This window comes from Pogoniulus pusillus, chromosome 22 (assembly GCF_015220805.1).
Source record: "Pogoniulus pusillus isolate bPogPus1 chromosome 22, bPogPus1.pri, whole genome shotgun sequence".
Lineage (NCBI taxonomy): Eukaryota > Metazoa > Chordata > Aves > Piciformes > Lybiidae > Pogoniulus > Pogoniulus pusillus.
In genome coordinates, this window is record NC_087285.1 from 12,957,220 (window position 1) to 12,985,039 (window position 27,820).

General features: G+C 45.5%; 1 protein-coding gene across 10 annotated transcripts in view; it reads right to left on the reverse strand.

Moving 5' to 3' along the window:
• Positions 1-27,820, reverse strand: part of HTR4 (5-hydroxytryptamine receptor 4) — a 120,557-nt gene that overhangs the window by 36,630 nt on the left and 56,107 nt on the right. For 6 of the 10 annotated variants that reach the window (XR_010306413.1, XR_010306412.1, XR_010306414.1 and 3 more), the window contains exons 4-6: positions 27,309-27,509; positions 11,871-12,024; positions 9,297-9,865 (exon numbers count right to left, since the gene is read on the reverse strand). Coding sequence is in view for 7 of the 10 variants with exons in the window: in XM_064161786.1 (XP_064017856.1) it covers positions 9,297-9,865; positions 11,871-12,024; positions 27,309-27,509 (924 nt within the window). In the remaining 3 variants the exon portion in view is untranslated. Of the gene's footprint in view, positions 1-2,373; positions 3,829-5,810; positions 6,227-7,514; positions 8,985-9,296; positions 9,866-11,870; positions 12,025-27,308; positions 27,510-27,820 lie in introns of those variants that run through there. The other 4 variants (XM_064161785.1, XM_064161784.1, XM_064161789.1 and 1 more) reach the window with 3 other exon arrangements.

Consider the following 27,820-nt stretch of genomic DNA (forward strand, 5'->3'; position numbering starts at 1 on the left):
AGACCTTAATCTTTTTGCAGAAGAATTTTAAAGCATAACAAAAATCTTAAAACTGTTCAGTTTTTAATTTAGCACAGATCTCTAGGAAAGAAAAAGCAGAGGAGGGGTGGGAGAAGGAACCTTACCCCAGACTTCACAGATGACAGCTGAGAGAAAAGAAATTAGTGTCTCAGCTTCCTACCCTGGGAATAACCCAACCTCAGTCAAAAGCCTGTTGCAGCTACACATACAAAGAAAGGCTTCCTTCAGCAACAACTTTCAGCAATAACCTCAGAGAACACCCACAATAAAAAATAAGTCCTCCCCCAGGCAAGCTGGAGGTGCACTGTATGTGGCAATGCTGCTGGTGGCTTCAGTAAGCACAGACATACTTTGCTTTCCTGAAACCACAGCAGGGCAGAGCCAGGGCTGTACCTCAGGCAGTGAGCTCAGCCTTCCAGATGCTCCCCACTACTGTGCCTTCCTATAAGCTTCCACCCCCATGCAGCTTTTCTGGCTTAAATTAATGGTGCAAATCCTGCTCTTTACTTTTCAAACTGTGCTGGAGTCTCCCCATTTTTTAGCAGTCAGCCTTTGGGATTCTTCTTCCTCATGAGTGGATTTTAAGTGGCATTGGAAGCAGGAGCTGCCTGCCCAAGGGTGTTTGTGCAGTGAAAACCCAAAGGCAACACTGTGACAAACCACAGGACCTCTTGGCAGCTCCTGCTCCCTTCCCCTTGGAGTGATATTACAGTACAGCAGAGATGGCTTGGAGATGTGTCTGTATCGCAGCTAAGCAAAAGGGGCCAAACCCCGCACTGACACCCACTCAGGCTGATGCACAGCTGCAAGTGGGTGAGTGTTTCACTAGCTGAGGCAATCAGCCTGGCTGTAGCACTGGCCTTGGCTCCACTCAGTTCCCCTTTTTAACCATTGCACATCAACAGTGAGAAGAAAGCTACTGGAGGACAGTTGAAAAGGCCAAGTAATTGAGAGCTCAGTGACGGGAGCATCAGTGGCAGATGAGTAGAGGGGAAGGGAGGTGGTATGGGACTGGACTGGACCCTGGCTGTATCTTCTCACCAGCCTGGTCATGGCTGTGGCTGCTTTGCCCTGAACACATCTCTATGTGTGCCTCCATGCTGGCTGTATGTACTGGCTGTTGCAAATGCTTTTGCACATAGAATCATAGAATCAACCAGGTTGGAAGAGACCTCCAAGCTCATCCCATCCAACCTAGCACCCAGCCCTATCCAATCAACTAGACCATGGCACTAAGTGCCCCAGCCAGTCTTTTCTTGAACGTCTCCAAGGATGCCAAATCCACCACCTCCCTGGGCAGCCCATTCCAGTGCCAATCACTCTCTCTGGCAACAACTTCCTCCTAACATCCAGCCTAGACCTCCCCTGGCACAACTTGAGACTGTGTCCCCTTGTTCTGTTGCTGGTTGCCTGGCAGAAGAGACCAACCCCCACCTGGCTACAGCCTCCCTTCAGGGAGTTGTAGACAGCAATGAGGTCCCCCCCGAGCCTCCTCTTTTCCAGGCTAAACACCCCCAGCTCCCTCAGCCTTTCCTCTAAGGGCTGTGCTCCAGGCCTCTCATCAGCTTTGCTGCCCTTCTCTGGACACTTTCCAGCACCTCAACATCTCTCTTGAATTGAGTGGCCCAGAACTGGACTCAAGGTGTGGCCTGACCAGTGCTGAGTATAAGGAAAGAATAACCTCCTTTGTCCTACTGGCCACACTGTTCCTGATACAGGCCAGGATGCCATTGGCTCTCCTAGCCCCCTGGGCACACTGCTGGCTCATATTCAGCTACTATCTACCAGTACCCCCAGGTCCCTCTCTGCCTGGCTGCTCTCCAGTCACTCTGTCCCCAGCCTGTAGCACTGCTTGGGGTGGTGGAGAAGCTTCATCTAGACTTGTAGAAGTCATGAGATAAAAAAGTACACACATGTTTCTTCAGATGCAGGAGAAGGAAAAGGAGTGCTAAGACACTTGTGCAGATAGCACTGTCTTATCTCCAATTTTGTAGTTTACTTGATACTGCACAAGACAACACATAGCCAAGCCCTTTGTCATGTGTACAACTTGGGGTTTATGGTGCTAACTTCTGCTGTTGTGGAACATCTAAAATTTGGAGGCCTGAGGGCTTCTCTGCTCTTGCATTTTGCATAGCAGTGAACAATCTCGCCTTGCACTCCCTGACTCAGCCTCTATCTCCTGCTTGAGCTATCATGTACCCATGTACCTCCTGATATTTATAGCTCTCTCTGTCCTGCTCGTGATCCTTCATGCCTCCCAGGCACAGTATTTGTGACTTAGAGTAGAAGGCTGTTACTCTGTGGAAGACTGATGCCAAATCATAAAATCATGCCAGGGAAGTTGGAACATAAGTTTGATTGTAAATATTGGCAAAGCTTCATAAAAGAAAATTACAAGAAAGCTCCTCCAAGAAATTGCAAACTGCCTTTTTTAGGTTGCTACTGAGTCTAATGATCTATATTTTTACAGAATACCTTTTCAGGCTTGCAGCTAATGAAATTTCAGTGAAAATCAAATTATCTCTTGACTAAGGTTAGCAGCAGTAGCAAAGGGGAAGACTGTGTAAGTGCTATACTCTAATTCCCCCATCTGAGCCTTTCTCTAGTACAAGACTATCCCTCTGTATTATTTTTACCTACTTTCTCCATCCCAGATTTAAATGGCAGAATAGGACAAGATATCTGTAGGTACTGTACATGGAATCACATGCAAACTCTGAAGAATAAATACGAGATAAGAGCAAAGGTACAAAATAAATGCATTTAGAGGAGTAAAAGAGGTTATTTCAAGTCACTGAGAACCCTTGTGCCAAACTGAACCCAAACCAATAAACTTATGCTGCCTCTGCTAATACTTCAAGGACAGAGGTGGAAGTTGATTGTTCTTTCTTGCTCTTGTCATTCCACGCTGGGATGCAATAAAATACTCCAGCTACTTACAAAGCCACACAGTGCTGAGAGCTGATGGGCTCAGTCTGTAGTCCAGCCTGCCAGTTCTGTGCCATGCAGTGTCCCTCTGCTCCCCAACCATTACCACCTGTTCTTTGTTAGTCCTGAGCACAGCTGCTGGACATTTGGGCTTTTTCCCCTGAAATCATGCAGTACCCAACCAGCAAAATGCTAAACTTGCTCCTGGCTTGAAGTTCCCAGTACAACAAAGCAATGGACTGAAAATAAAACAGCTGAGGACATCCCTGTCTTGGAGATCAGACCACTCAACTAGCAGAAGCCCTTGCCATCACCCAGTACATCCTGAACAAAACAGGCTGAAGGTCTTCCCTTCTTGCTTTGTGTTCAGTGGCCTTTCTTGAACTAGAGTGGTTACTACCAAGAAAGACAATCTAAAGTCTTAAACTTCTAGTGGAAGAAAAAGGGCTGTGATAATCTGTTGTCATGGCTTATGATTTGCACCATTAAAAATGGACTCCATGTTTCTAAAGCAAATTTGTGCACATTAAACTTCCAGGTCTTTCCCTTGCCATACATCCCTGCATTAGACTTCTGTATCCAGCCACTGATCTCTCTGCCTTCTCTGGTACAAGATAAATAGTTGCCGTGGCAGCACTATTTTCTTACAGCCTCTTTTTGAAGCCTTTAATCAGAGTCCTTTTTTTCCCAGCCTCTTTTCAAAGGGTGATCCCCCTACTGCCAGCCCTGCCTGAGCAGGGGACATGGTCAGCACTGGCCCCATCACGTGGGAGTTGAGCATCGAAGCATGTTTCACACAAGGTGTTTATTTGATTAGCCTGCGGTCTCTGTTCAGTGCGCTGGGAGGCACAGCCATGAAGATTCTGTTTCTGTAGCCTGTGGAGACATTTTCCTAGTGCTCAGTTAACCAAGTAGTTCAGAGCACAGAACAGCCCCGTGCTGCTCTCTCTTATTACTGTTAGTCCTCTGATCTTGTGATCTCTGCAATCTTATCAGCAATTATTTGTTTTCCTCCAAAGAGGAGATTAAAAGTAAACAGCTTATGGCCATAGCTTGTTCCTTAAGAGTCTTGACTAGAAATAGACCCGCTAGAAGATGGTCATTTTATTAGGATTTACAAACTACAGGAGTGATCTAGTTAATATGTGCCAGGCTGATGTAAGCACCAAGTCAAATGTGTCACAAACCTTGCAATTGCAGCCTCATAAAATTAGTTTGGAGAACTGAGAGCTACTTTTCATCATCTGATGTTTACCAGTGGTACAGACATTACTCTGCCTTTTGAGATGTAGGGGGTTTTAATTATGTTCTAGATCAGACAGTCTGTCCACTATCACCTCTGTAGGGTCCTGAAGCAGTTTCCTGCTATCACAGTTCTATCATATGATGAGAGGACTTTTGTAAATTCCTTGAGCTTCGGATTGTTAAAAATTGTAATTTTACCTCTTCTAGTCCTTCCAAGAGGTTGTTTTAAACTGTCACTGCCATGACAACCGAAACCTTTCATTGAACTCCATGCTTAAATTTATTCCTGGCCACTTTAAGCCTATTTGTTCTTGTGTCAGCATTGTTCCTTCCTTCAGGCAACTCTTCTCCCTTCCCAGTCTCTACAACAGTCAGATCTCCTCTCAGCCTCCATATTACCAGACAAAAGCAGACAGCCATGCTTTGGCTGTGGTACAGAGCCACATGGTGTTGCTTCTGCCAGCATGGGGAAGTGATACTTGAAATTATCACAGTGGAAAACACATCTTGAGCAATCTCTGGTTGCAATGCCTGGAGGGCTCTGAAGTCACCATTTTAAAATGTTTTGGTTGATATAATAGTTCATGCCTTGTGATGGAGAAGCTTTAGAAGGTTTCTCTCCTTGGCATGGCTCTGTACCACAGTGGAATGAGCAGACTCCAGATTGACCCAAGGAGTCACCCGCTCAATACCCTCCCAGCTCATGAGGCTCATGCTTCATGGAGTATGCTTTTTGGCCTTGCCTAATGCTGTGCTTACAAACAGGACAAGCATACAGGGGTGGTGGAAAAGAGCTGCCTGATAGCACTCCAGGATGTCAGCACTGTTTATCCAGGCACCTAAAGTCAAGTCACCAAGATTTATGTCCACTTAATGAAAAATTTCATTAGCTGCTCTTGTGCCTTTTGCTAAGCGCTGGAGGGTCCCTAAGGACAAAGCCCTCCCAGCTGCAGAAGAGGACATTCCTCCAGTCAGCCATCACCAGAGCAATGCAATAAGGCACCTGCAGGGTACAGTCAGCTGAGTACAGCTGCCCACCAGTCCTGCTCATCAGAGTAATTCAATCACAAAGAGCTTGATTGTTTACATGCAAACACAATATTTGCATCTATTTGCTATGATGAAGCAAAATAAATCCCTGCTATCAAGGACAAGAATCAAACCCCCAGCGCAAACATATGCAAAGGTATTAGCTGCACACAGCAGTATTTCATCAGGTTCTCTGAAACCAAAAAAGATTTGTCTCTTAACAAGGGAGTTTCCATTGAACTCCTGTCAAAGAGATGAAAAGCAAAATTTGCAGGGGATGGAGATGTCAGGGACATGTCAACGTTTGCTGTGTTTGCTGATCTTTTGCTCAGAAACTTCCTCAAAGGAGCTTAGTGGGAATGTGCTTTATCAGCCTATTCACAGAGGGATGAAGTTCTTGCCTATTGGTCCCATTAAGAAGGTGACTGCTGGAGATATTACAACACATGTCCTAAAGCTTGGTAGCCTGTCATTACTCCAGGTCTCACAAGCACAGCAAAATATACACTGCCTACACTGTGCCTCCAAATTCACCTGTGGAAATCCAGTGAGTAACGAAGGAAAGCTCAGACCAAGTTTGAATGATCCACCTCGGGGCTAATGACTGCCAGTTCCATCAGAAAGCATCTCTGAGTGAGCAACCTCTGTGTTTGAGTCAAGCTGCAGCTGCTGCCCATGAAATTCCACCATCATAGCACCCATGGAACTCCCCTCACTGTGCAGACACTATCAGAGCTACAACAGGCCTCCTCTTAAACTGCAGCAGATATTTCACAGTGTACATGTGCCAGGATAGGCTCCCAGCTTTGAGTTGAGACAGCTCTGTGGGAGGGACTGAGCTGTGGGGCAGAGCCTGTGCACTATCCTTGGGGAAGCATTGCCAATTGGCAAGCATCACTTCTTCCTTCACTCCACGGCGGCTCAGACCTTCTCTTCCCTCCAGCCAAAGTGGATTTATTTTCATTTCACCAGATCTGAAAGCTGTGGAGTTGCTAAACTTCTGAAAACAGGAGACCTGAGTCACCTTTTGCAGCAGCAGCAAAGAAGCACCGAGGCTCACAGCACTTCAGGAGATTTACTGGCACAATTACTCAGGTTCCCTGTAGGGACCAGTAACACTCTGCAGCAGTGCTCTGGTGCTGAGTGCTGGCAGCACACAGTGATTAACTGCATACTTTCCCCAGTGCTGTGTGCACCTTCAGAGTGCTGACATGAGTGTGGGCTGATTGGGTCATTCATTTCATTCTGGGTGAAGATGAGGAACTTCCAGCCCCCATGGTACATGTTTGTTAGGTTTTTTTTCCCCCCTCTCTCCTTTCTTTTTCACTTTGTTTCTCTTGACTCTTCTAAAAGGAACATCAGACTATGTTTTACTTTGGAGAAATAAAATTGGCATCAGCCCTGTCTGAGAAGACCTCTCTGCGATGGAAAATGAGTAAATAAACCACTCACTATAGCTTTCCTTGAAGAGACTAATACACTGTAGTGTGCTGAACAGTGCACTTGTGAGAGGAAATGGGGAATACACCAAAGCGACCTCCTTGACCCAAATGTTCCAGAATGTGACTACTCTCATCATGGACCAAAACATTTTACCCAAAGTCATCTCCTTTGCTGTGGAAAAAAATCAGAGCTTGTTTTATCCAAGAATTCAAGCAATGCTGGTTTGGGCTCCTATCCACTTGTGCAGTGCTAGAGTTTAATGATTCACAAAGGCAGGAGTTTGTTGGTTTCTGCTGAGCAAATATCTATGCACGACAGAAGCAATATGTTTAAAGGGGAGGACAGCCCTTTACAGATGATGATGGCATTTTGCTTCCAGTCTCGTGGTGCACAGAACTCCTGACACATGCCACAGACATCCAGAAACCCTTGCAGTTATTGAACTAATTGTTATCCTATGTTAGTTGAGTGCTCATTGTAAATCCTCCTATCTGCTCATTACTCAGAATGATCCCCAAATCCTTTCAATGAATGATGTTCCAAAGCACAGGTTATTAGAACTATGAATTGCAGATATTTGTACTGAATTACACAGTTTGTGCTGCAGCCCCAGAAACAAACCTTTCTATGTGACCTGTGAATGGCAATTTCAGCTACTGAAAAATGAATAGGGCATGAATTTTGGATTGTAGCCACTCCTGCAGATTTCAGTTCATCCTTTGCTAGAGTCCTGTCTGAATTTTGCAGTAAATGGTACACATCAGAATTTAAACAGGTGAATATCCAGGGGTTCTAGAAATCCCTACACCTGCAGAAAGCAAACTTGGACAACAGAAAGGTCAAAATGTTCTTTCAAAGCTGGGTATTTAATTCTATACTCTTTCCCATCATACACATAGATCCAGCTATAACCAAATCCTGTCTTCTGGCTGTTCATGATACCTTCACACATTTTACACCATATCTCTCACACCAGCTGATGGAGAGCTCAAGAACAAAAAGGGCAGCAGGAAAATCTTTCCCTACCTTCTGTTTCATACTTTAGGGATAAAGTGACATAGCTGCCAGGGCATTAAGAAGGCTGTGGACACCCTCATATCAATGCCGAGATTCTGTGCAGTCTGTTCAGGCCACCAGGCTGGCCCCTGCGCCTGCTGGGAGCAGTGGTGAGAGCACAGAACTACCACAGTTAACCAGGGATGGGAGCAAGCTCTCCCTGCCCTTTCCTGCACACAGGGACGCCTTTCTAGTGCTGACTCCTGCAGCTCCCCAGACTAAGGCACCGGCTGGGTCACGGTGGGATGATGTGCTTTGTCCAGCAAGAGCTATTCTCTCAATCCTCCTAAACACAGCATCTGGCTTGTCCCGAGGAGCACAGCTCCAACAGAAATACAGGCTGAGCATGGCATCGTGCCATGCATCCATCACAGAGGGCTCTGGGACTGTGGCCTCCAAACAGCTTTTAATCAGGAGAAGATTAATATATTGTCACGTCCTTCATGACTTAGAAAGCCTGAGAGGTTTGTCTCAAGGTTGTGACAAGCCTTACCCTATCTCCCATCTATTATACATCTCAGGATTCTTCCAAAACTTCAGAGATCATTGCAGAAGGGAGATTGGGGCAAACCTGCAGATTAGTCAGCTGGGAAGAGTCTGATTTAGTCTCTGAGTAGTTTCAGCTCTGAATACAATTACAGTTACCAAGTCCTTATCTGAATCCATCTACCAAAGAACTAAATCTCCTCTAGACATCTGCAGAGAATCACATATGGTTTTATTCAGACTGCAGTTTGCTCTGGGTCTTCCCTTCCCTCCTCTGCCTCCCACTTCTCAGAGGGTGCCTCGTACCACAGAGCCCTCCAACAGTCACTGTACCCCCAGAGTGCACAGCCTCCTCCACTCTCTCCTGCAGTGAACATGTAGGGGTACTCGGTGAAGGGTGGGGGTGTGAGGTGTGGAGTTCAAATCCACTGGGATCCTGAGCTGCCAGCCAGCAGGACTATGTCATGTAGCCCATGAGAGGCATGCTCAGCTCCCAGGGCTCACACAGAGCTGGGTGTCTCTGCTTTGCTCAGGGACAGGCTTTGGCTGGGCTTACCATACAAGGCAGACACCTCAGTATTTAATGAGCTGCTAAAACACAATGGCAATATCCCTCCTCCCACAGAGCTGTGGAAGTGCACCAGCAGGGTCAAGGTGTTCTGGGAAGCTCATACCTTGCCTTTCACTAGTTCAGAAGATGCAGATGTGTCTGGTTCTCAGCAGAAGCTGAGATGGGGCAATGGGAGAGAAGACAGCCTCTCTCAAGGTGCTCCCTGTGGGGTCAAGATGCTCCTCTCAGACCAAAAACCAGGGCTTGCCAACATGTGCACACAACTTCTGCATTCTCCCAACTCTATCCCAAATGCACCTCTGGAGAGACTGCGGATGCCAACACTTATCTGTTATCTATAAACTTTTCTTTTGGGCACCCTAAAGATTTCTGGCTGCTTCTCTTGCCCGTTCCCTTTTTAAACAGTTAATCCATCAAACATGCCAAACGCAGAGCAAAACCAATCCTTTACCACATCTCCTGAGTACTCTTTCTAGAGCCTCCAGGCATCTGGCAGCATCCCAGAAACGCTCACCTTAGAACATGAGTCGATCCATTTATTGTGGTGGTGGAGCAGGGGACCGTCTGCCCCAAGATGGAAGGCCTTCGGTATCGCTCATCACCACAGCAGAGGATGATGAGGAAGGCACGTCTGAAGGACTTGTTCAGGAAGGCGTAGAGAAAAGGGTTCAACCCTGAATTGATGTAGCCCAGCCACAGGAAAGCCGTCCACAGCTTCCCTGGCACCGTGTAGTTTATGAAAGGGTCCACTATGTTTGTGATAAAGAAGGGAGCCCAGCACAGGCAGAAGCACCCCATGATGATGCACAGGGTCTTGGCAGCTTTGGTCTCAGTCTTCATGCGGTGTGTGCTGTGCTGGTCCGGGTGGTGCTGCCGGCTGTCGGTGGGGGCCCCTGCGCGCTGCAGCACTTGGATCTGGCGGGCATGCTCCCTGGCCGTGACGTAGATGCGGTAGTAGGCCAGCACCATCAGGAGGAAGGGAATGTAGAAGGCCACCACGGAGCAGGTAATGGCATATGGCTTGTTGACCATGAATATGCAGTAAGTGGAATTGGAAGCCTTGTTGAACTGCCTTTGCTGAATCTGGAGCAGGGAGAGGAAGGACAAGGACAAAGAAGGAAAGAAATTCAGTACTGCTTCTCCTGCACCAACAATATGTTTGCAGGACACTTCACCAGTTGTCTCTTCTCCTTCCCCTCTCCTGTCTGTAGTACCTGCCTTACCCACTGCTGCCTCTCCTGCCTATGCTCACCCTATGGGCTCTGGCTGTGCCAGTCCACAGCTCTGCAAGACCAGCCCATGTTGCAGCACTGGTATCCTAGAGCATGCCTCAAGCTGGACAATGAAAATCAGTTGCAGGACAGTGAGATGCCAGTTGCAACACAGCAAGGGGACGTAAGTTCACCTTGTGCCATGGGTTTGAGTGCTCATGGGGTCTGTTCGTCAGGGCACGGTTTTACACCAAGGATGTGCAGGTTTCACCCAGCTGAGTTCAACGGGGGTATTAAGGATCGGATGGACAGGGAAGGCACTGGGCTGCAGTGTCTAGGGTGCAGCTCCCGGCAGGGGGAGACACTGAGCCTCCCAGGCACAGCGGCTGTGGGCAGCAGCCTGGGCAGGAGAAGTCTGCAGGTAAAATTCATGGACCGCGAGACCTGGTCAATGACTTCTGATAAAAACGGAAACAGCAGGGGAAGAAAGGGGTCTTGTGTGTGAGTCTGGGGAGCATGTAAGGAAGATCACCCCCAGAGTAAACTGACAATTCTGACTCAGTAATGTTTGAACCCTGCACTACCTCTCAGCATGCAGCTACTGAATTGTGCATGGTAAGTGCCAGCAAAGTCACAAGGAAGGTCAGGGCTGGCACTAATGTTTAGAAAAGCTGGTACAGACAGCTGGGTGTCGAGCCTTCTCAGAAAGGTGGAGGCAAGAAATCAGTGAAGAAATCAAATGCCTGACATGGTTTGTTAAACAAACAAAATGCACCTGCCTCATCTATCAGTTTCGTGTCCTAAAGGTGTTTGTCTGGAAGCAATTTTGGCTTTATCACCTTGCCTGGAGAGTTGGCAGCTTGCACCTGTTATTTTCCATGAGCCGAAGTATTCATAGCTCCTTGACTGAGACTTGGCATAGAAGATGCCACATCTCTTTAAATAAGCTCTTCTAAATAAGGTGTTTTCACAGTTTGCCTTTTTAAATTCCTCATCTCTACATTGTAAGCAGAGCAGATCTGCAGCTCTTAACTCCTTCCCTGTAGATAGGATCCCCCAGCTGAAGTCAGGATGTGGTGGGGGAAATTTGCTTCTCCTGAAATGACTTAAACAGATAAACTTCACTTTCTCCCCCTCTTCAAGGCTACACTGAGACAGGGTATATTGATGGCACTGGGCCAAAGCAATGCTAGCCCTGCTGGGGAAGACTGGGTTTCCAGGCTCTCCAAACCTCTGCTGGCAGGGCATCTGAGCCAGCAGTGGCCAGCACTTTCCTGAAAGCTGCAGAGGTCAGGGCAACCAAGGACTCATGAGGTGCCCATCAGAATCCAGACAGGCTTTGGCATTCAAACTCTTGAACTGATTAGTACATGTGGGTAAAATCCTCTCCCTGAGAGCCACCACTGTCTTTGTGTCAGACCTTCCAGGACAGAGTAATTCCAACTCTCTTTAAAGACACCTCTAGAAATGTAGCAGCCCCTCTGCATCAACAAGAAGGTTCTCCTTCAGCCTCTCTTGCCTTCTTGGTCTCTGCTCCCAGGCAAACAGCAACAGAACAAGGGGACACAGTCTTGAGTTGTGGCGGGGGAGGTCTAGGCTGGATGTTAGGAGGAAGTTCTTGCCAGAGAGAGTGATTGGCATTGGAATGGGCTGCCCAGGGAGGTGGTGGAGTCACCATCCCTGGAGGTGGTGAAGAAAAACCTGGATGAGGCACTTAGTGCCATGGTCTAGTTGATTGGATAAGGCTGGGTGCTAGGTTGGACTGGATGACCTTGGAGGTCTCTTCCAATCTGGTTGATTCTATGATTCTTTTCTCTGACTATTGTTTTTTAATGTACAGCCCCAAATGCATTTGGAGTGCCTCCTCAGCTACTCACCAGATCAATGATGCCAATGCTGTTCCAGCCTTGCATGATAGGGAGGAAAGAAATAAAAGTTGGGATTACCCAGCAGCCTCCGAGCATCACAGCAATGCGCAACGGAGTCATCTTGTTCCTGTAAACCAGAGGCTGGCAGCAGATAGCATAGTACCTGCAAGGAGCAAAGCAAGAGGACAATCATCATGTAAGGAAACTTCCAAGTCTTCTAAACAAGACTATAAAGCAATTTCTACAGGTTGTTTCTCCTGTCTTTCAAAACAGAGAGACAAAAATGAGTCTATAGCCTACTTCCATTGACTGCCTCTCACAGGGAGCTTGGGATTTTTCCATGGCATGAGGAAATAAAGTTTCCTAGAGCCTTGTATAGGAAAGGCAGTATTTATGTTTTCCAGCTAGGGAAAAGGAGGCACAGATTAATGCTGTGGTTCGTCTGAGGCTGTAGAGCAAGGGAGTGACTTCACATTCAGCCCTCGTCTACACCTGCACTTACTCACAAAGCTGTCTGCACCCTCCTCACCACCTTGAACGAGTGTGCCTTCCTTCCACCTAGCTGTGTAAATGCTGGGGGAGTTCCTAACTGCAATGGACGTTTATTTTGACAAGACTGCAGAAGTTGTTATTGCAAATTAACAACGTGTTTCACAGCTGTGAAAATGTCAGCAAAGTGAAAGGTGTTTCTCCATAACCAAGCTCCTTTTCTACCTCCCAGGAATCAGCCTCTTGTTTGGCTGGGCTTTAACCTTCTGCTGCAAGGACAGGGTAAACATCTGCAAGGGGCTTCCAGTCTTTTCACCATCAAGGGGACATGTCATGCATCTTTTTTCCTTCTGATCCATCCAAGACATTCATAGTACAACAGGTCCTTGCTCTTATAATCATTAAGTAGCTATGAACTAAAGATGCCTTCTCAAAAAGATAAGAGATCAACTCTTCTGTTTGCTTGGTCCCTGTGCTGCCCACTTACTAGCAGAGCTCTGCATCAGGTGGGTGCATCCAACCCAAACCTGGAACTCTTGATGTTCTGAAATTAAGATATGTCCATAAACATAGCAGAGTGGTGACTGGATCATAGAATTGGTTTAGTTGGAAAAGACCTCTAAGGTCATCGACTCCAACCATCAACCTCACACCACCAGTGGCCATTGCCTCAAAGTGCCATATCTACACATTTTGCATCTTCAAGAAGGGTTACTCCACCACCTTCCTCAGCAACATATTCCACTGCACAACAACCTTTTCAGTAAAGAAATTGATCCTGATATCTATTCTAAACATCTCTTGGTGCAATCTGAGGCCATTTCCTCTCATTCTATAACTTGTTCCTAGGGAGAAGAGACCAACACCCACCTCACTACAACCTTCTTTTAGGGAGGTGTAGAAAGCAGCAGCATCCTATTGCAGATTTTTGATGGTCATAGAATCATAGAATTAACCAAGTTGGAAGAGACCTCCAAGGTCATCCAGTCCAACCTAGCACCCAGCCTTGTCCAATCAATTAGACCATGTCACCGAGTGCCTCATCCAGGCTTTTCTTCACCACCTCCAGGGACGGTGACTCCACCACCTCCCTGGGCAGCCCATTCCAATGCCAATCACTCTCTCTGGCAACAACTTCCTCCTAACATCCAGCCTAGACCTCCCCTGGCACAACTTGAGACTGTGTCCCCTTCTTCTGTTGCTGATCGTCTGGGAGCAGAGACCAACCTCAACTGGGTACAGCCTCCCTTCAGGTAGTTGTAGACAGCAATGAGGTCACCCCTGAGCCTCCTCCTCTTTAGGCTAAACACCCCCAGCTTCCTCAGCCTCTCCTCACAGGGCTGTGTTCCAGGCTCCTCACCAGCTCCATCGCCCTTCTCTGCACACATTCCAGTATCTCAACATCTCTCTTGAATTGAGGAGCCCAGAACTGGACACAGCACTCAAGTTGTGGCCTGACCAGTGCTGAGTACAGGGGCAGAATAACCTCCCTTGACCTGACAGTGTCTCTCAGGTTCCCAGTGAAATATTTTTGACTTTTAGATGTGTGGATTTCAGCACACTTTGTAGAAGTAGGCCAGTACTGATGTCCTCACAGCTGCAACAGGGAACCAGGAGCCAGAAATGCAAGAAGTGCCCATAAATTCTCAGGTCTCCTAACTAACTACATCTATCATTCAGCTATGTGCCTGATGAATACATTCTCTTAGTGAATGAATGATGATCATCTGGTAGATGTAGTTTCCAGATCTGGTAAGCACAGAAACGATGCAATGTGATACCCCACAGGATATCAGCACCACCTTGAAGGGGTGGCCACTGTTTTAGTAACTACTTATAAAGGAAATTAATGATCTCTGACAGAGGGGTTTGAGTCAAGCCTCAACACCAAGGTACAATGTGCATGTAGAGACAGCTTCACTCCTATATGCCTATAAAAGTTACTTTTATGAGGTCAGCATTATCACGAATTAGAGACATTAAATTAGCAAACACACACTAAAGGTGGATCACTACCCTGAGGAGATGCTTGTGAAGATGTCTGAACTGCAACAGCACATTAAAACAAGACATATGCACATTAAAACAAGACATATGCACACCCACACACAGTTTATGTGTGTGTATTAGAGAGATGTCCTCGAGGCACACCATTTATTTCATTAAGATCTGAGTGGGAACCAAAAGTTTTGTGGTAAACAGGCAGAAAAATCTGCAGATTTCCTAATTTTTTAAGACTTCTTTTTTTAAAGAGTCATCTGGAGTCAACTGAAGTGCTTTATTTTGATAAAATCAGATGATATATTCCACACAAGGGGTTGAAATAATATCAAAGTGTCAAAAGAAAACGGGTTTTTAAAGTCTCTCTGAAACAAGATTCAAAATGTCACAGGGGAAAAATGTTGAAACAAGCATTCAGCTATTTCAGTTTGATCTCTTCAGATTCCATGTGTGCATGGAAATCAGCCTGCTCCTCTGAGAAGCCTCACTTCCAAAGAGATGGTATATTTGACAGCAACTGTTCTTTTAGAGCAGGGCATGAAAAACTCTGGAGTTCACATCGCTGGGTCTGATTCCTGCCCCCAACAGCATGGCCCTCACATCCCTCTCCTGAGGGCGAAGGAGAAGCTGAATGGGATTTACTTAGTGTTGAAGCTTGCCTTCACAGGATCACAAGCTGAACAAGTGAGGGTATCCAGCCTTGAAGCCACGCAAAATTCAGTGAGTCCTGAGTGACCTCATTAAAGACAGACAGATCTGAGTTTGGCCATGTTTTGAGAGGAGGCCTGCATCAAAGACCTCCAGAGGTCCTTTCCACTCTGCACTTTTCAGACAATGGGGACTATCATGCCCAGATTTTAATACTGCAGTGATTTCAGAGGACAGAACAAATATTTCCTGTGTTCCTAGGACAATTATCCTCCCCATGACAGACACAGTGTGTTTGTGTAACCTTGCTCTGTGTTGCTAGACCTTATTTCATTTGGATTCCCCCTTGCTCTCCAGCTCTCCTTCCCCCAGAAAGCAAACTGACCTTTGGATTCAAACAGGTATTTTCGGTAATGTTTTTGTCTGTTTGCTAGGACAGATGGTGCTTCTCTTGGCATTACAGGCAACTGCTCTTCTGCCACTAAGCACACAGGAGATAGAGCTGGCATATTTAATTGCTTACTATCTGACAGACACCTGCTGGAAAGCGCTACCCAGCGCTGGGCATGGAAGCATTCCCATGGCAAGATGCTGCAAGTCACGAGAGACTACATTTGTTTGCAGAAAGGGCAAAAGAAGAAATTTGATAAATAACTGGGAAAGAACAACCAAGAGACCAGCTACCATTTCACAAATTGGATAAGGAAACCGAAAAGGAAAGCCACGATACATTGCTAATTAACTACAGCAGGAAAATTACTCTTCCAAGCAGTTTGAGTTATTACATTTCTGTACTTCTCTCTCTGCTGCAGCTGACAGCATTATACTAGTAATAGTTTGCTATTAAAGGCCATTAGAGCAAAAATTATATCTGTAAAAATGACATCTTAAGCTCTCATATTTCTTCCCTCCCGGTGATTCAGCAGCAATTTTCCTCCACTTACATGTCAAAAAAATTTATATATATATATATGTATGTATGTATTTATTTTATTACTAAGTGCTGCTACCGTGATTTACCTTGCACTCAGAAAGTTGAGCTGGGCTTCTTCTGCCCTACACTGCTATCAGTGGCACAGTCCCACAATCAAAGTGTGGGTGACAATTTTCCTGATGATGATGGAGGCAGAGAACCACAGTGTCCACTTTCCTGCAGCTCAGCAGCACTTCCATCCAATGGCCTTGAGGATCAGATAATAGAAATCTGTGTATGCTAAAAGAGGCCATTTAAGTCACACCAATTTTTGCAGCATCTGGTGATTTACTCTATATGATGGTCTGGGCATTAAAGCAGCTATTTATTCAGTGAGAGAAAAGTAATTATACCTCTAAGATTATCAACAGTTTTAGTCAAAAGCTAAAATAAAAGCATTTGCTTACTCTATACATTTCTTCTTTCTTTCAAGGTAAAGCTGTTTTTCTGTGCTTATAAAGAATATCTACTACATACTGGTTTGACAATGTGATGGATGAATAAAAAATGTAATACACACACATGATTAATATGATGTCCACACTTAATTAAATATTAATACTTAGTATTATCAGTCAAGACCCATGTTTTTGCAGTTCTTTCCCTCTTACATACTGCAGAGCAGATGATGCAAAACACATCTTCTCATCTGCCTCTGTTATGACACTCTTCACTGAAGGGCAACTACAAGAATCCCTCCCTGGTGTTGTAGATCTCCATAAAGCAAAGGTTATTAAAATACTTTTCCTTGCCCATATCAGACATTTGCCACATGAATGAATCAAATGCTAACATTATACAGAGAACTCAGAAGAAGAAATCCATAGCTGCTATGGCCTTTACATATGGCTCTTATGGCCCCTGCAGGTATGTCCAGCTACTGAGGATTTCTGACCTGCCCAGCATCACTTGGTGGCTCCATGAAACAATGCACTGGCCAGGCTCTGTCTCAGGGACAATTAATGTGATGCTCCCTGTTTTTTCCATGGAAGCTGCAATGAGATAGATGGGAGACACACTGAATAGCACCAAGTAGATTACTCCCCAAAATTACACCTCAGGTGTTACAAACACTCTCCCAGCATCTCTAAGGGCATGTAGGTGCATCTGTTGTGTTCACAAAAGCTAGAAAAGCTACTCAACGTTCAGTGACTCAGCATCCCAGTCTGTGGGGCAATTCCCTTCAAATCCCTACAGGTACCACCAGCAGGAGCTCATAGACACAGTGTCCACAAGCTTCAAGAGCAAACTATTTAACCCTTTCCCAGCAGGTCTGGTGCTTTGCCTGCCAGCAAGCTCCTCTTTACAGCCAGAGCTACACATAAAGCCAGAAAGCAGATATAAATGCCTAATGAACTGTACATCAGCAGCACATTTGTACTAACAGCCCTCAGCACTTTGAGTGGAGAAGACATAATATCACGTTCCTCAGCAGTAGGATTGAGGACAGCTTGCCTAATGTTAAACTCCTTGATATGTGAAGACAGGAGATGGCACATAAAAGGGAAGCTGTGAAGCCAAAGAGAAAACAGACAGAAAAAGAATCTCAGTTATTCCCTTGCCTTGCACAACTAAATGCTTAATCTGCTGTGGTGGCCTAAGGCTTTCATGGCAGTATAAATGTTGTAAACCACAGGTGTTTGTTGTTGCCATTTTGCCTGTATGAAGAACAATAACCTGCACACAGATGTATGCACACTCCTCGTATCATATCCTGCCCTTCCTCTAGGAAAAAAAAAAGCATCAAAAAAGACTCCTGAAAAGCACATTAAGTGATAGCTGCTTGGCTCTTGTAGTCAAGAAAGGAAAGGCTGAGCCTGAGACACAACACCTGTGACCTAAATCTGACAGCAGCATAATTTATCTGTGGTCATAGAATCACAGAATGTCAGGGGCTGGAAGGGACCTCGAAAGATCTGGTCCAGTCCCCTGCCAGGATAGAATCACCTAGAGCAGATCACCCTGGAACGCATCCAGATGGTTCTTTAATATCTCCAGAGAGGCAGACTCCACAACCTCCCTGGGCAGCCTGTTCCAGTGCTCTGTCACCCTCACAGTGAAAAAATTCCTCCTCAGGTTCACATGGAACCTCCTATGCCTCAACTTCCACCCACTGCCCCTTGTTCTGTCACTGGGCATCACCAAGAAGAGGCTGGCTCCATCCTCCTGGCACTCACCCCTTACATATTTATAAACACCTTATCCTTCTCCTCTCCAAGCCCCAGCTCCCTCAGGCTCTCCTCATATGGAAGATGTTCGATTTCCTTAATCATTTTTGTGGCTCTGCACTGAATTCTCTAAGCAGCTCCCTGCCCTTCTTGAGCTGGAGGACCTGGAACTGGACACAGTACCCCAGATAAGGCCTCACCAGAGCAGAGGGGAAGGAGAACCTCCCTTTACCTACTAACCACAGCCCTCCTAATACACCCACAAGGGCACACAAAGATGACTATTTGCGGTAGTGACTGTCTGCATACTCATCAAGTACGAACACAGAGAGACACCATTAGTGACTGGGGTCTGTGGTCAAGTCTGAAATCAAAGGTGCAAGGATCCAGATAACCAGCCAGGCCAACAATGTTAACATTGTGCGCATAAGAGGAAGCAAGCAGTGATAGAGCAGTTCAGCACACAGCCATTCATCAGTACAGAAATCAAAGAGCCTCCTCAAGCCCATGGCCACAGAAAGCTGCCCTGGGCACATCTCCAGAGAGCATATGGATGGTCCTGCTTTAGAATCAGTAGTATTCTAACCCCATCACTGCCCTTTCCTCACCCTCTGAGCATCACAGAAACACAGTTGCTGAGTTGCATTAGATAATTCCTTGCCCCTGGAGAAAAGCTAAACTACCTCCCTGGTCTGCAATACAATTTTGTTTGAGCTATGGTTATGTAGAAACTACCTTGCATGAAGCTTCTTAGATACCACAGACAGACAAACACACACCCACCTTTACTAAACAGACTGGTTCTGTGGGTGGCCCACGTTTAAAACCATTTGGTGTCATGTGCATGTATAAAATTACATACATACCATATGCTTTATCATCACCAGGGCCAAAATGAGCCAGAGGAAATTTACTGAATAAACACAGTGAGTATTTTTTTTACCTTCCTCAAACAGCCTGAAAAAAAGGTGGGCAAAAACTGTGGATGCTACAAGCTCACTCCCAAAGTTAGGGTGCAACAACTATGGCCATGCATCTACTGAACCATACACCAAAGTGGGAACGATGTGTTTGAGTTACTAAGGAAAGAGAGGCCAAAGAAAAGCAACAAGAGACACTGTTTCTCCTCATCTGAGTGTGGCTTTGTGCATTCCTCCTCTCCCTCAGTGGATCTAGAGCGGGCCAGAGTCTTCAGCTGAACCCTGACCAAGGGATGAAGTTTTAGACTTCAGCCAGGATCTCATTTTCTTTGTGCCTGTGTGAAATTAAAGCAGGGCTACTGGCTTTGCTGATATTCCAGTGAAATGGGATTCTGAGCTCTGCATAACCAGAGTTCTACATACTTTTTGGAAAGAACAGCTCTTTCTCTTTTCCCTCTGAGCAAATAAGCTATGGTCTCTGTCTCTGCCAAATAAAACAAAGTTCTGCACTGCTGGTCCAGAAAAAGAAATGTCCTAAAATGATTATATCTAACAAAATTAAATTCTTGTTAGAAAAATAATGGCCTGCTGGTGTTGAGATAATTACACTGGGAAAAATGCTAAAGAGAACAGTTAATTGGAACTGGATAAATTTAGCTAGTAATACAAACAAACCTATGTTGCCAAATGGAGATAGAGGACTTCTTCATGGTCCCCCACGTGGGTCGGTGTGTGTGGAGGGTTATTGGCAGCAACGGTGGCAAAATGAATTACCATAGTTCTAGAGGGTTTGTGGAGATTAATAAGGACAGTGCATGCCTCAGGCTGTGCCATGGCCATCTGCTCTGTTATTTTTCTTAATGCTCTCAGAACTGATCCCTGCAAGCCCAGTGCTGGTTCTCTTGCCGAGCTGCATGCCGACAGAGGTAACTCTGCGGTACCTGCGGCATCTCGCAGCCCTTGTGCCTGGGCTCCATTTGCCCTCGCTCAGCCCTCTCCCTGGCTGCCTCTCTGCTCCTCCACCTAAGCACTGAGAGCTGTGTGAGATGAGATGCTTTTCCAGTTGAAAAAGGCACAGGGGATTTATGGCCTGGTTCAAAACCATAGCTGGAATTTGTGTCATATGATCAGATTGCTGACTGCCTGATCATTACTTACTGATGGCTATTTAAAATCTAACAAGTCTCTCCACTAGTAACCTCCCCCTGTCCCTGACCAGCCAGCAGATGTTTCACTCAGCAGGACTGGGCACAGCTGCTTTCTCTGCATCCCTGAGAAAGACATCATGCTCCTGACCTCGAGCCCCACCATGACCTAGGCATCCTTTGGCAAGCCAGATGATCCCTTTCTGCCTCAGCTGTGTCAGCTCTAACGCTGTGCAAAAGAGCCAAACATGGAGTGTGGCCCGATGCTGAAAACAGGAGGTGGTAGGCAGGGTGGGCAGAGACCACAACCACCCAGACCTCACCAATACTCTGTCCCCAACCACTGTGCTCTCCCACCCACGCAGAGAGGGTTTCTTCTCCAGAAGCACTGCCACTGCAGAGCACTGGGGTTTGGGAGTCTCTAAAACATCATTTGTCTCAAGGGATTGTGCTAATTTGATGCCTGAACAGCACACTAATGTTAATTAATGTTTGTAAATGGTGCGACGAGCAGCTGTCACTTTGGTGCTCCAACACTCTTCGGATACATCTGCTTGGCTTTAGCCTTCATTTAGCAGTGATTATGTGGTCTGTTTAAATTCCAGTAAGATCAGTGCTGAATACCCAAACACACAGTTAGGTCTGTTTTGTTGTGGGGTACGTAGCAAATCTGCAACTGTTTCAGACATGTCAGGCAAAGTCTACCAAGTGCTCACTAGAGAGGTGAACTTGGGGAAAGCTTTATATGCTGGGACACAGCCAGGAGAGGTGGAGCAAGCAGGAAGAGGATGCAGGATGCTTCAGTGGCGTGGAGAGCAGAGGTGCCAGAGGTACACCTAAGCCCAAGAATACAGATTCTAGAACAGAACCATAGGATTATAGAATGGTTTTGGTTGAAAGAGATGTTTAAGTTCACCAGTGCTCAGCTGTTAATCTGGTACTGCCAAGTCACCACTAGTCCATGCTCCTCAGCACCACATCCACAAGTCTTTTAAATATTCCCATGGATAGTGACTCCACTTCCCTGGGCAGCCTGTTCCAGGCCTTGACAATCCTTTCAGAGAGGATTTCTCTGGTTTTGGTTTGTTTCTCTGTTGTTTTTTCTTTCTTTCTCCAAGAATTTGAGAAGTAACTGTATTGTAAATTGTACTAGAAATACTGGAGAAGAAAAGTGCCTTCCTGACAGGTTAAGTGTATTTGGAGACTCTGTCATAGCTTCTTGGTCTTTATATGCAGTGCAATTATTTTTATTGCACGGGCACAAAGAAAGGATATGTATGCATAAAACATGCAATGTATAAATAATTCAAGGCTAATTCTTCCTTTTATATTAGAATACCAAAGAGATGATGAAAAATCATAGCCCAGTGACAGCAAAATTTGGATTCAGTGAGGCCTGCAATAGCTCTGATACCTTGGAAAAACACTTTTTGAAATCAGACTGAAGGTGTCTCTAAGTCTCTGCTGTGCTTTGTTTCCTCTGTCTGACTTGGCAAAACCAGTTCATCCTGGGGTGATCTATCCAGATCTTCTCTGAGAAACTCTCTTTGAGAATTAAAGCCTTTTCTTCCTTCTTTTTAATGGCAGTAATGGAATCAGATACAAGATATTATCAGATAGAAGTCTTTTCAAGCAACACTTGCTGAAAATGTTGAAGGGAATTACTTCCCCAGCTGGGTCCTGAGGATTAGATTAATCACTTGGTTTTCTGGAAAAAAACACCACATTGCATGCCCTGGAATAAAACTGAAGGCAGGAACAGCATGAATCACAGAGAAAACACCATCTAGAAGCAGCAGGCTCTGAATGAAGGGCAACAGCTACCAGAACTGAAATAAAACTGTGAAGGAAGCAGTGCTGTCAGTGCTCCTCAAAGGCAGCGGCCAGGACAGGTGAAGCAGTGCTAATGGAGAGCAGGCTGACAATGGACTGAGTCACCCTTCCCTGCGCAGAAACCGAGGCATTCATCTGCCTGCTTGGATCTTCTCAGGGCCAGCCACCATTATCTCCTCATCTGTTCTGCACTCTTAACAGTGCTTGTGAGTCAGTTCTCACCGTGGAAAAAAAACAATCCCAAAACCACCAAACACTGTCATAGAAAGTGAAGTTTCTGCCAGCAGCCTTTAAAGCCTAGGTCTGAGGGAAAAGAAAGACTTGTTCCTCTCACTCATATCAGAGTGAGTATTTTGAACTGGCTTGGCAGTTACTTGGAGATGACAGCAGAACACTGCAAAAATTAAACTGCCTGGAAGTCTTTTCAAACCTTAACTAGTGTTTGTGCAGGACAAACCTGTAGTCCAAGTCCCAGAAGGAAACTCTGGCACAGCAGTTGGAAACTAGGAGACTTTGCTAGCATGTGGGGGTACCCTGCTCACTCAGGTTAGAGGATGGTTTCCCTGTGAAACCATCAATCTCCATTAGACTGCACTGCTAGACACCCACATTTTAACTAATATGCACCAGGAACAGCATAACCTTTTAGTTCAGACTGCAAAATTACTTTTAAAATTGGCAAAGTGCTCAAGAAATAGGTGGAATACAGAAAATGTTTGCACTGGTACCAAATATGATCGAAGGGCAGATATTTTCTCTTTTCATCTCTAGCACTGACATGAAGTGAAGCCAAAATCTTTCTCCCTGTCTTTCTCAGGATGATGGAAGACCAAAACACACCTGGAAGCGATGCTCTGAGGACAGACACAGCAAGGGGCTGGCACATTGGGAAGGTGAAGGCCTTCTTTTGGTCTGGAAAATTAATCTATTATTCTGTATCCACCACTCCATCTAAGCTGTGCTGAAAATCTGTTGTCCTGCTGGCCAAGGAGGTTTGGAACAGCAGCCAACTTCATGGCAGCACAAGTGAATTAGTCTCCGCAAGAAGGACACAGAAGTGATGTGGGACAGTCACTGGTACCAGGTGATCTGCAGCATGACATGGCACAAGTGGAACATCCCCATTAATGCAGCAAAAAAGACACCGTGGCATATCCTTAGACATGTGGCAAGGTCCAAACCAAAACGTCAAGGTTCTCCATATGTTCTTCCACTCAAATGCCTCCTCTGAGAAATGAAGGGGAAGACCTCGAGTTTCATTTCTGTCAGGAAAAAAGTGTATTAAACAGGCCTAGCAGGCAAAATATTTCATGTCCTTAGTCTCTGTGACTGCTTTGACCTGCCAGTATTGCTACGTAAGGGGCATCAGGTGTGAGACCTGCAAGCATCAGGGTCTGCTGCTTGTGTGGAGGAAAGCAATTGCTTTCAAACAGTCTGGTTTCTGATTTACCTAACCAGGCTGCCAGACCATGCCAGTGAGTGAGCAGTGCAGAAGTATGAAATAACATACACAGTGGCAATTCAGGAAGAAAGCAAGCATTTTAAATTGATTGTTTGGCACTTTGAAGAGCTCATGAACAAGCTCAGACATTTCTGGTCAGGCTAGGACTGTTTCTGTGCTCAAGGACATGTCCAGGTGGATGATGAAAAACTTCAGCAGTGGCTACAGTACCCCATGATGTCCTACCAAGCTGTATTCTGAAAATCATGTGAATCAGTCAGTCAATCAGAGGATGTAATACAGCTTTAAGAGAAGATGACTATATTCTCATTTACAGCAGTTCATGAGAGCTAGTCCTGTGGGCAGAAGGCACCTTGGTCGGAACGTGACATTTGGTCCTGGGAGGACCCAGAAGCTCCTAATCCTGGAACTCAGTCAGATTCATACTGAGATGTCTGATCAAACTGAAATGTTGAAAGCCATGTAGCTGTTTTGGGATTCTCCTCTTCATAGAAGAAAGAGAGATCTTGGGCTTTCTCTTTCAGCTGACACTCAGTGTCAGCAAATTGTGTCTTCTTGTACTGGGAAAAGAAATAGACCTTTTAAGGTGTCTAAGATGAAATCTTGGCTTTTTTCATGTCAGTGGCACATCTCCAAATGATTACCTGTAGAGTCAAAACAGCACCCAAGATGAACTTCTACAGCAAGACTGTAGGAGAGTTATATATATGCCTTGCAAAGATTAGATGACGGAGAAAAGTTTCTATGGCAAATTCAAATGCCTTTGGCGAGGAGAAGCCACCCTCAAGAATTCTAGTGCTCTGCTAGCAGTGATGTGTGTGGTAGGCATTGCCCCAACAAGCACTAAACAAAGCCATTTCGAGAACAGAAGCAAGAAAAACACAGTACCAGAGAATCACCCAAAATTTAGATCAGCTCTGCAGCTAGCCTGCAGAGGCATCATTCTTGACATGAAAGCAGCAAGCAAAGGGTAAAGGCTGCAATACTGATCCAAGTCAGGCTGCACCCAGCCACCAGTTTGGAGAACCTTTTCTTTCTCTCTGCCTAAACACGAAGAACAGCACATGTACAGTAAACACGTGTGAAAGACAAAGAGCACTTGTGTGTCCTGAAATAATTCCCCAACATCTGGCAGTTTCAGACTTGGCAGTCCCCAAAAATCTGTATCCCAGGCAGTGCAGGTCTCCTCTCCCAACCCTGAACTTGCAAAGGTTTTCAGCACACCCATCACTCAGAACTTAATTCACCCTCTGCTTCTGTGAACAGATGAGGATTCACCTCAGGAGAAAGAGGAGAATGGGGGAGTTCCCTTCTGTGCACCCCATCTCCTGCAGGTATCAGAGATCAGAGGGGAAGGGGGAAAGCAGTGTGTTCCCTTCATGACCCCTTCTCTACATAACCTGCTGCATTTAATTAAAGCCCAGAGAATCAAACCCCAACAGTTCATATAAGAAGGGCACATCCAGAGCACAGTGCCTAACAGCTGCTCTAGTGGTAATTGGCTCAAAGTGGCAATTTGTCAACATTTTTAAGATAATGAGCTTCCCATTTGTGTTCCAACCATTTATACTTCCAGATAAAGAAGCGTGCTGTAGCTATTACACAACAGCTCCTCGCTGGATACAATACTGCATGTGCCTGTGCCACTCTCTCCCACAAAGAAAGGAGCCCTACACATCAATGGAGAAGTTTATCAAGTATCTTTTGAAGTCTAGCTTCATACAGACTCTTCAGATGAAAGATGCCATTTAAATATCAATTGTTGTGATGACAAGAATGATTACTGTTATTTTGGCCACATTAGTAATATTAACTAATACTTTCTTCAGAAGTATTGACATCTCTGCAGAGAACCATGCAGAACCATTGCTCGTGCACAGAACCATGAGAACTCCAACCACTGCTTGTGAGAATAGCTGGTTGAATTGTTTTCTTTTAGGTATTTACCCTAGGGAAAAAAATCTTGCTCAAGTATTCTTCAAAAGTATTGAAATCTCTGCACAGAACTGTGCTAGTTTGAGCCTAGCTAGAATGTTTTGGTGAGAAGAATTAGATTGCAGGCTGTGAAAAGGAAACAGTGGTGATGTCTACTCCACCCATAGGCTTGCTGAGATGTATAAGAACAAAAATATAGATAATGGAGTCGCTTTCTGGGCTTTATGCTTCTCTCTAACCTAACCTGACATCTGTGTGACTAACCTATCTGCTTCCTAAGCCCCCTGGCTGACCCTCCAATCTTCCTTGGGCATAAGGCAAGATCTAGGGTAAGGTAGAGGGGGTGGGAAGAAGGTGGAAGGGTGGTTGAGAGCCCCTCCTGGGGACTCAGGTTTCTGGCAGGGCTATTGTGTTCCTGTAGTACCTTTTAACTTGCATAGTTCTGTATATAACTGTATATACTGTAAACATCTGCTTGTATATTGTGCTAAGCTGTAAATATAAAGCTTCAATTTCCAGAGTGGCTGAGTCTAGCCTGGGTGATTTTCCAAAGTGTGTGTGTGGGGAGCGGGGCAGGTAACAGCCAAACCATCACAAGAGCCATGCAGACAAGTACTGAAAAAAGTGTTCAAAAGTATTGAAAATCTCTGCACAGAAGCATGCAGAACCATTGCTCGTGCACAGAACCACGAAAACTCCAACCATTGCTTGTTAGAATAGCTGGTCAAATTGTTTTCTTCTAGGTATTTATCCTGGGGGAAAAAAAATCTTGCTATTCAGTATGGAATAAACTAGAATTGCTTCTCATAAATTAGTCTGGATTCTGGATTAGTTTTAATTTTGCAAGAAAATTAAGGTTTTTGCATCCCCCACAAATATGAAGGTGTTTGCCTTTTTTTTGCTATTGTTTGTTTCTATTTTTTTCTTACCTAAACTTTACAACTACCTGAAGGGAGGCTGTAGGCAGGTGGGGGTTGGTCTCATCGCCCAGGCAACCAGCAACTGAACAAGGGGACACAGTCTCAAGTTGTGCCAGGGGAGGTATAGGCTGGATGTTAGGAGGAAGTTCCTGACAGAGAGAGTGATTGGCATTGGAATGGGCTGCCCAGGGAGGTGGTGGAGTTGCCATCCCTGGAGGTGTTGAAGAAAAGCCTGGATGAGGCACTTAGTGCCATGGCCTAGCTGACTGGACAGGGCTGGGTGATAGATTGGACTGGATGATCTTGGAGGTCTCTTCCAACCTGGTTGATTCTATGACTCTATGACTGCTCTTTCTCCATATAATATGCCAAAAAAAAGTCACTTCATATGCCATCAGTTTTCATCTGCCTGTATGTCTGCTAACAGCAGGAAGAGCAGTTCCACCAGCACTTGAAAGATTTTTTTGACAAGAGAGAGTTCAGTGTTTAGTCCCTAGGAAGATGGGACTTGGCACAGTAGCTCAAGCTGTCAGCAGCCAAGCCCCCCTGCAGCCCTTAGTAGCGAGCAACACCTGACATGGTAACTAGAACAACATCCCCTGCACCATACACCTGTCTGCAGCAGGTCTTTCCTTTGGATACATCTTTAAGGTGCTTTCTCTTTGCTTCAAAGGAGAAACTGCTATGCCTGGTCAGTGATGCAAACACCTGCGCCACAAAGCAGCTGAGAACCTGGCTTGCTCTCTCAACAGAAATCTTATTCCTTCCAAAGTTTTCCTATGCTGATAAGAGGACTTGGAGAGCTCTCTCCAAAGTCAGCTACTGAGAGAGAATTATTGCTCTCTAGTCCCTAGCAGGTTGATAATTTTGACCTTTGGCTACTGCTGACAAGCAACAACAGTGAAGAAATTGTAAAGCAACTCTAATTATTCTCTCTGCTCTTCTGTTCATACCTGTCCAGTGAGATACAGCACAGGTGCAGGATTGACGCTGTGGTGAGCAGGACATCGAGGGACGTTCGAACCAGGCAGAACATCTCTCCATAGATCCAGTTGTCCTGAACCAGCTCAATGGCTCCAAATGGCATCACCAGCACTGACACCAGCAGGTCCGCAAAGGCAAGGGAAACAATGAAATAATTGGTCTTGATTTTCCTGCAAGACAGATCACAAAATTAGGGTGGAACAGTTTCAGTGCAGCAGACTCTACATGTGAATAGAGATTTCAGCTTGTGTTTGAGTCTGATTTGCTCAATCACACCAAAAAGGTGCTCCCTAACTTACTTCTCGCTTTCTATGGTGAGCCTTAGCTTGTTCCAGGTTTTCACAGCTAAAATCCACTGTGTTCCCTGCACCTGCAGGCTCAGAGAGAAGAAGCCAATAGACACTCAATAGAGTTTGAGGTGGAAGAGGAGAGCTTAGTTTTAACTTGTAAGCTGAGAAAATCCTTCCAGAAAGCACTGAGA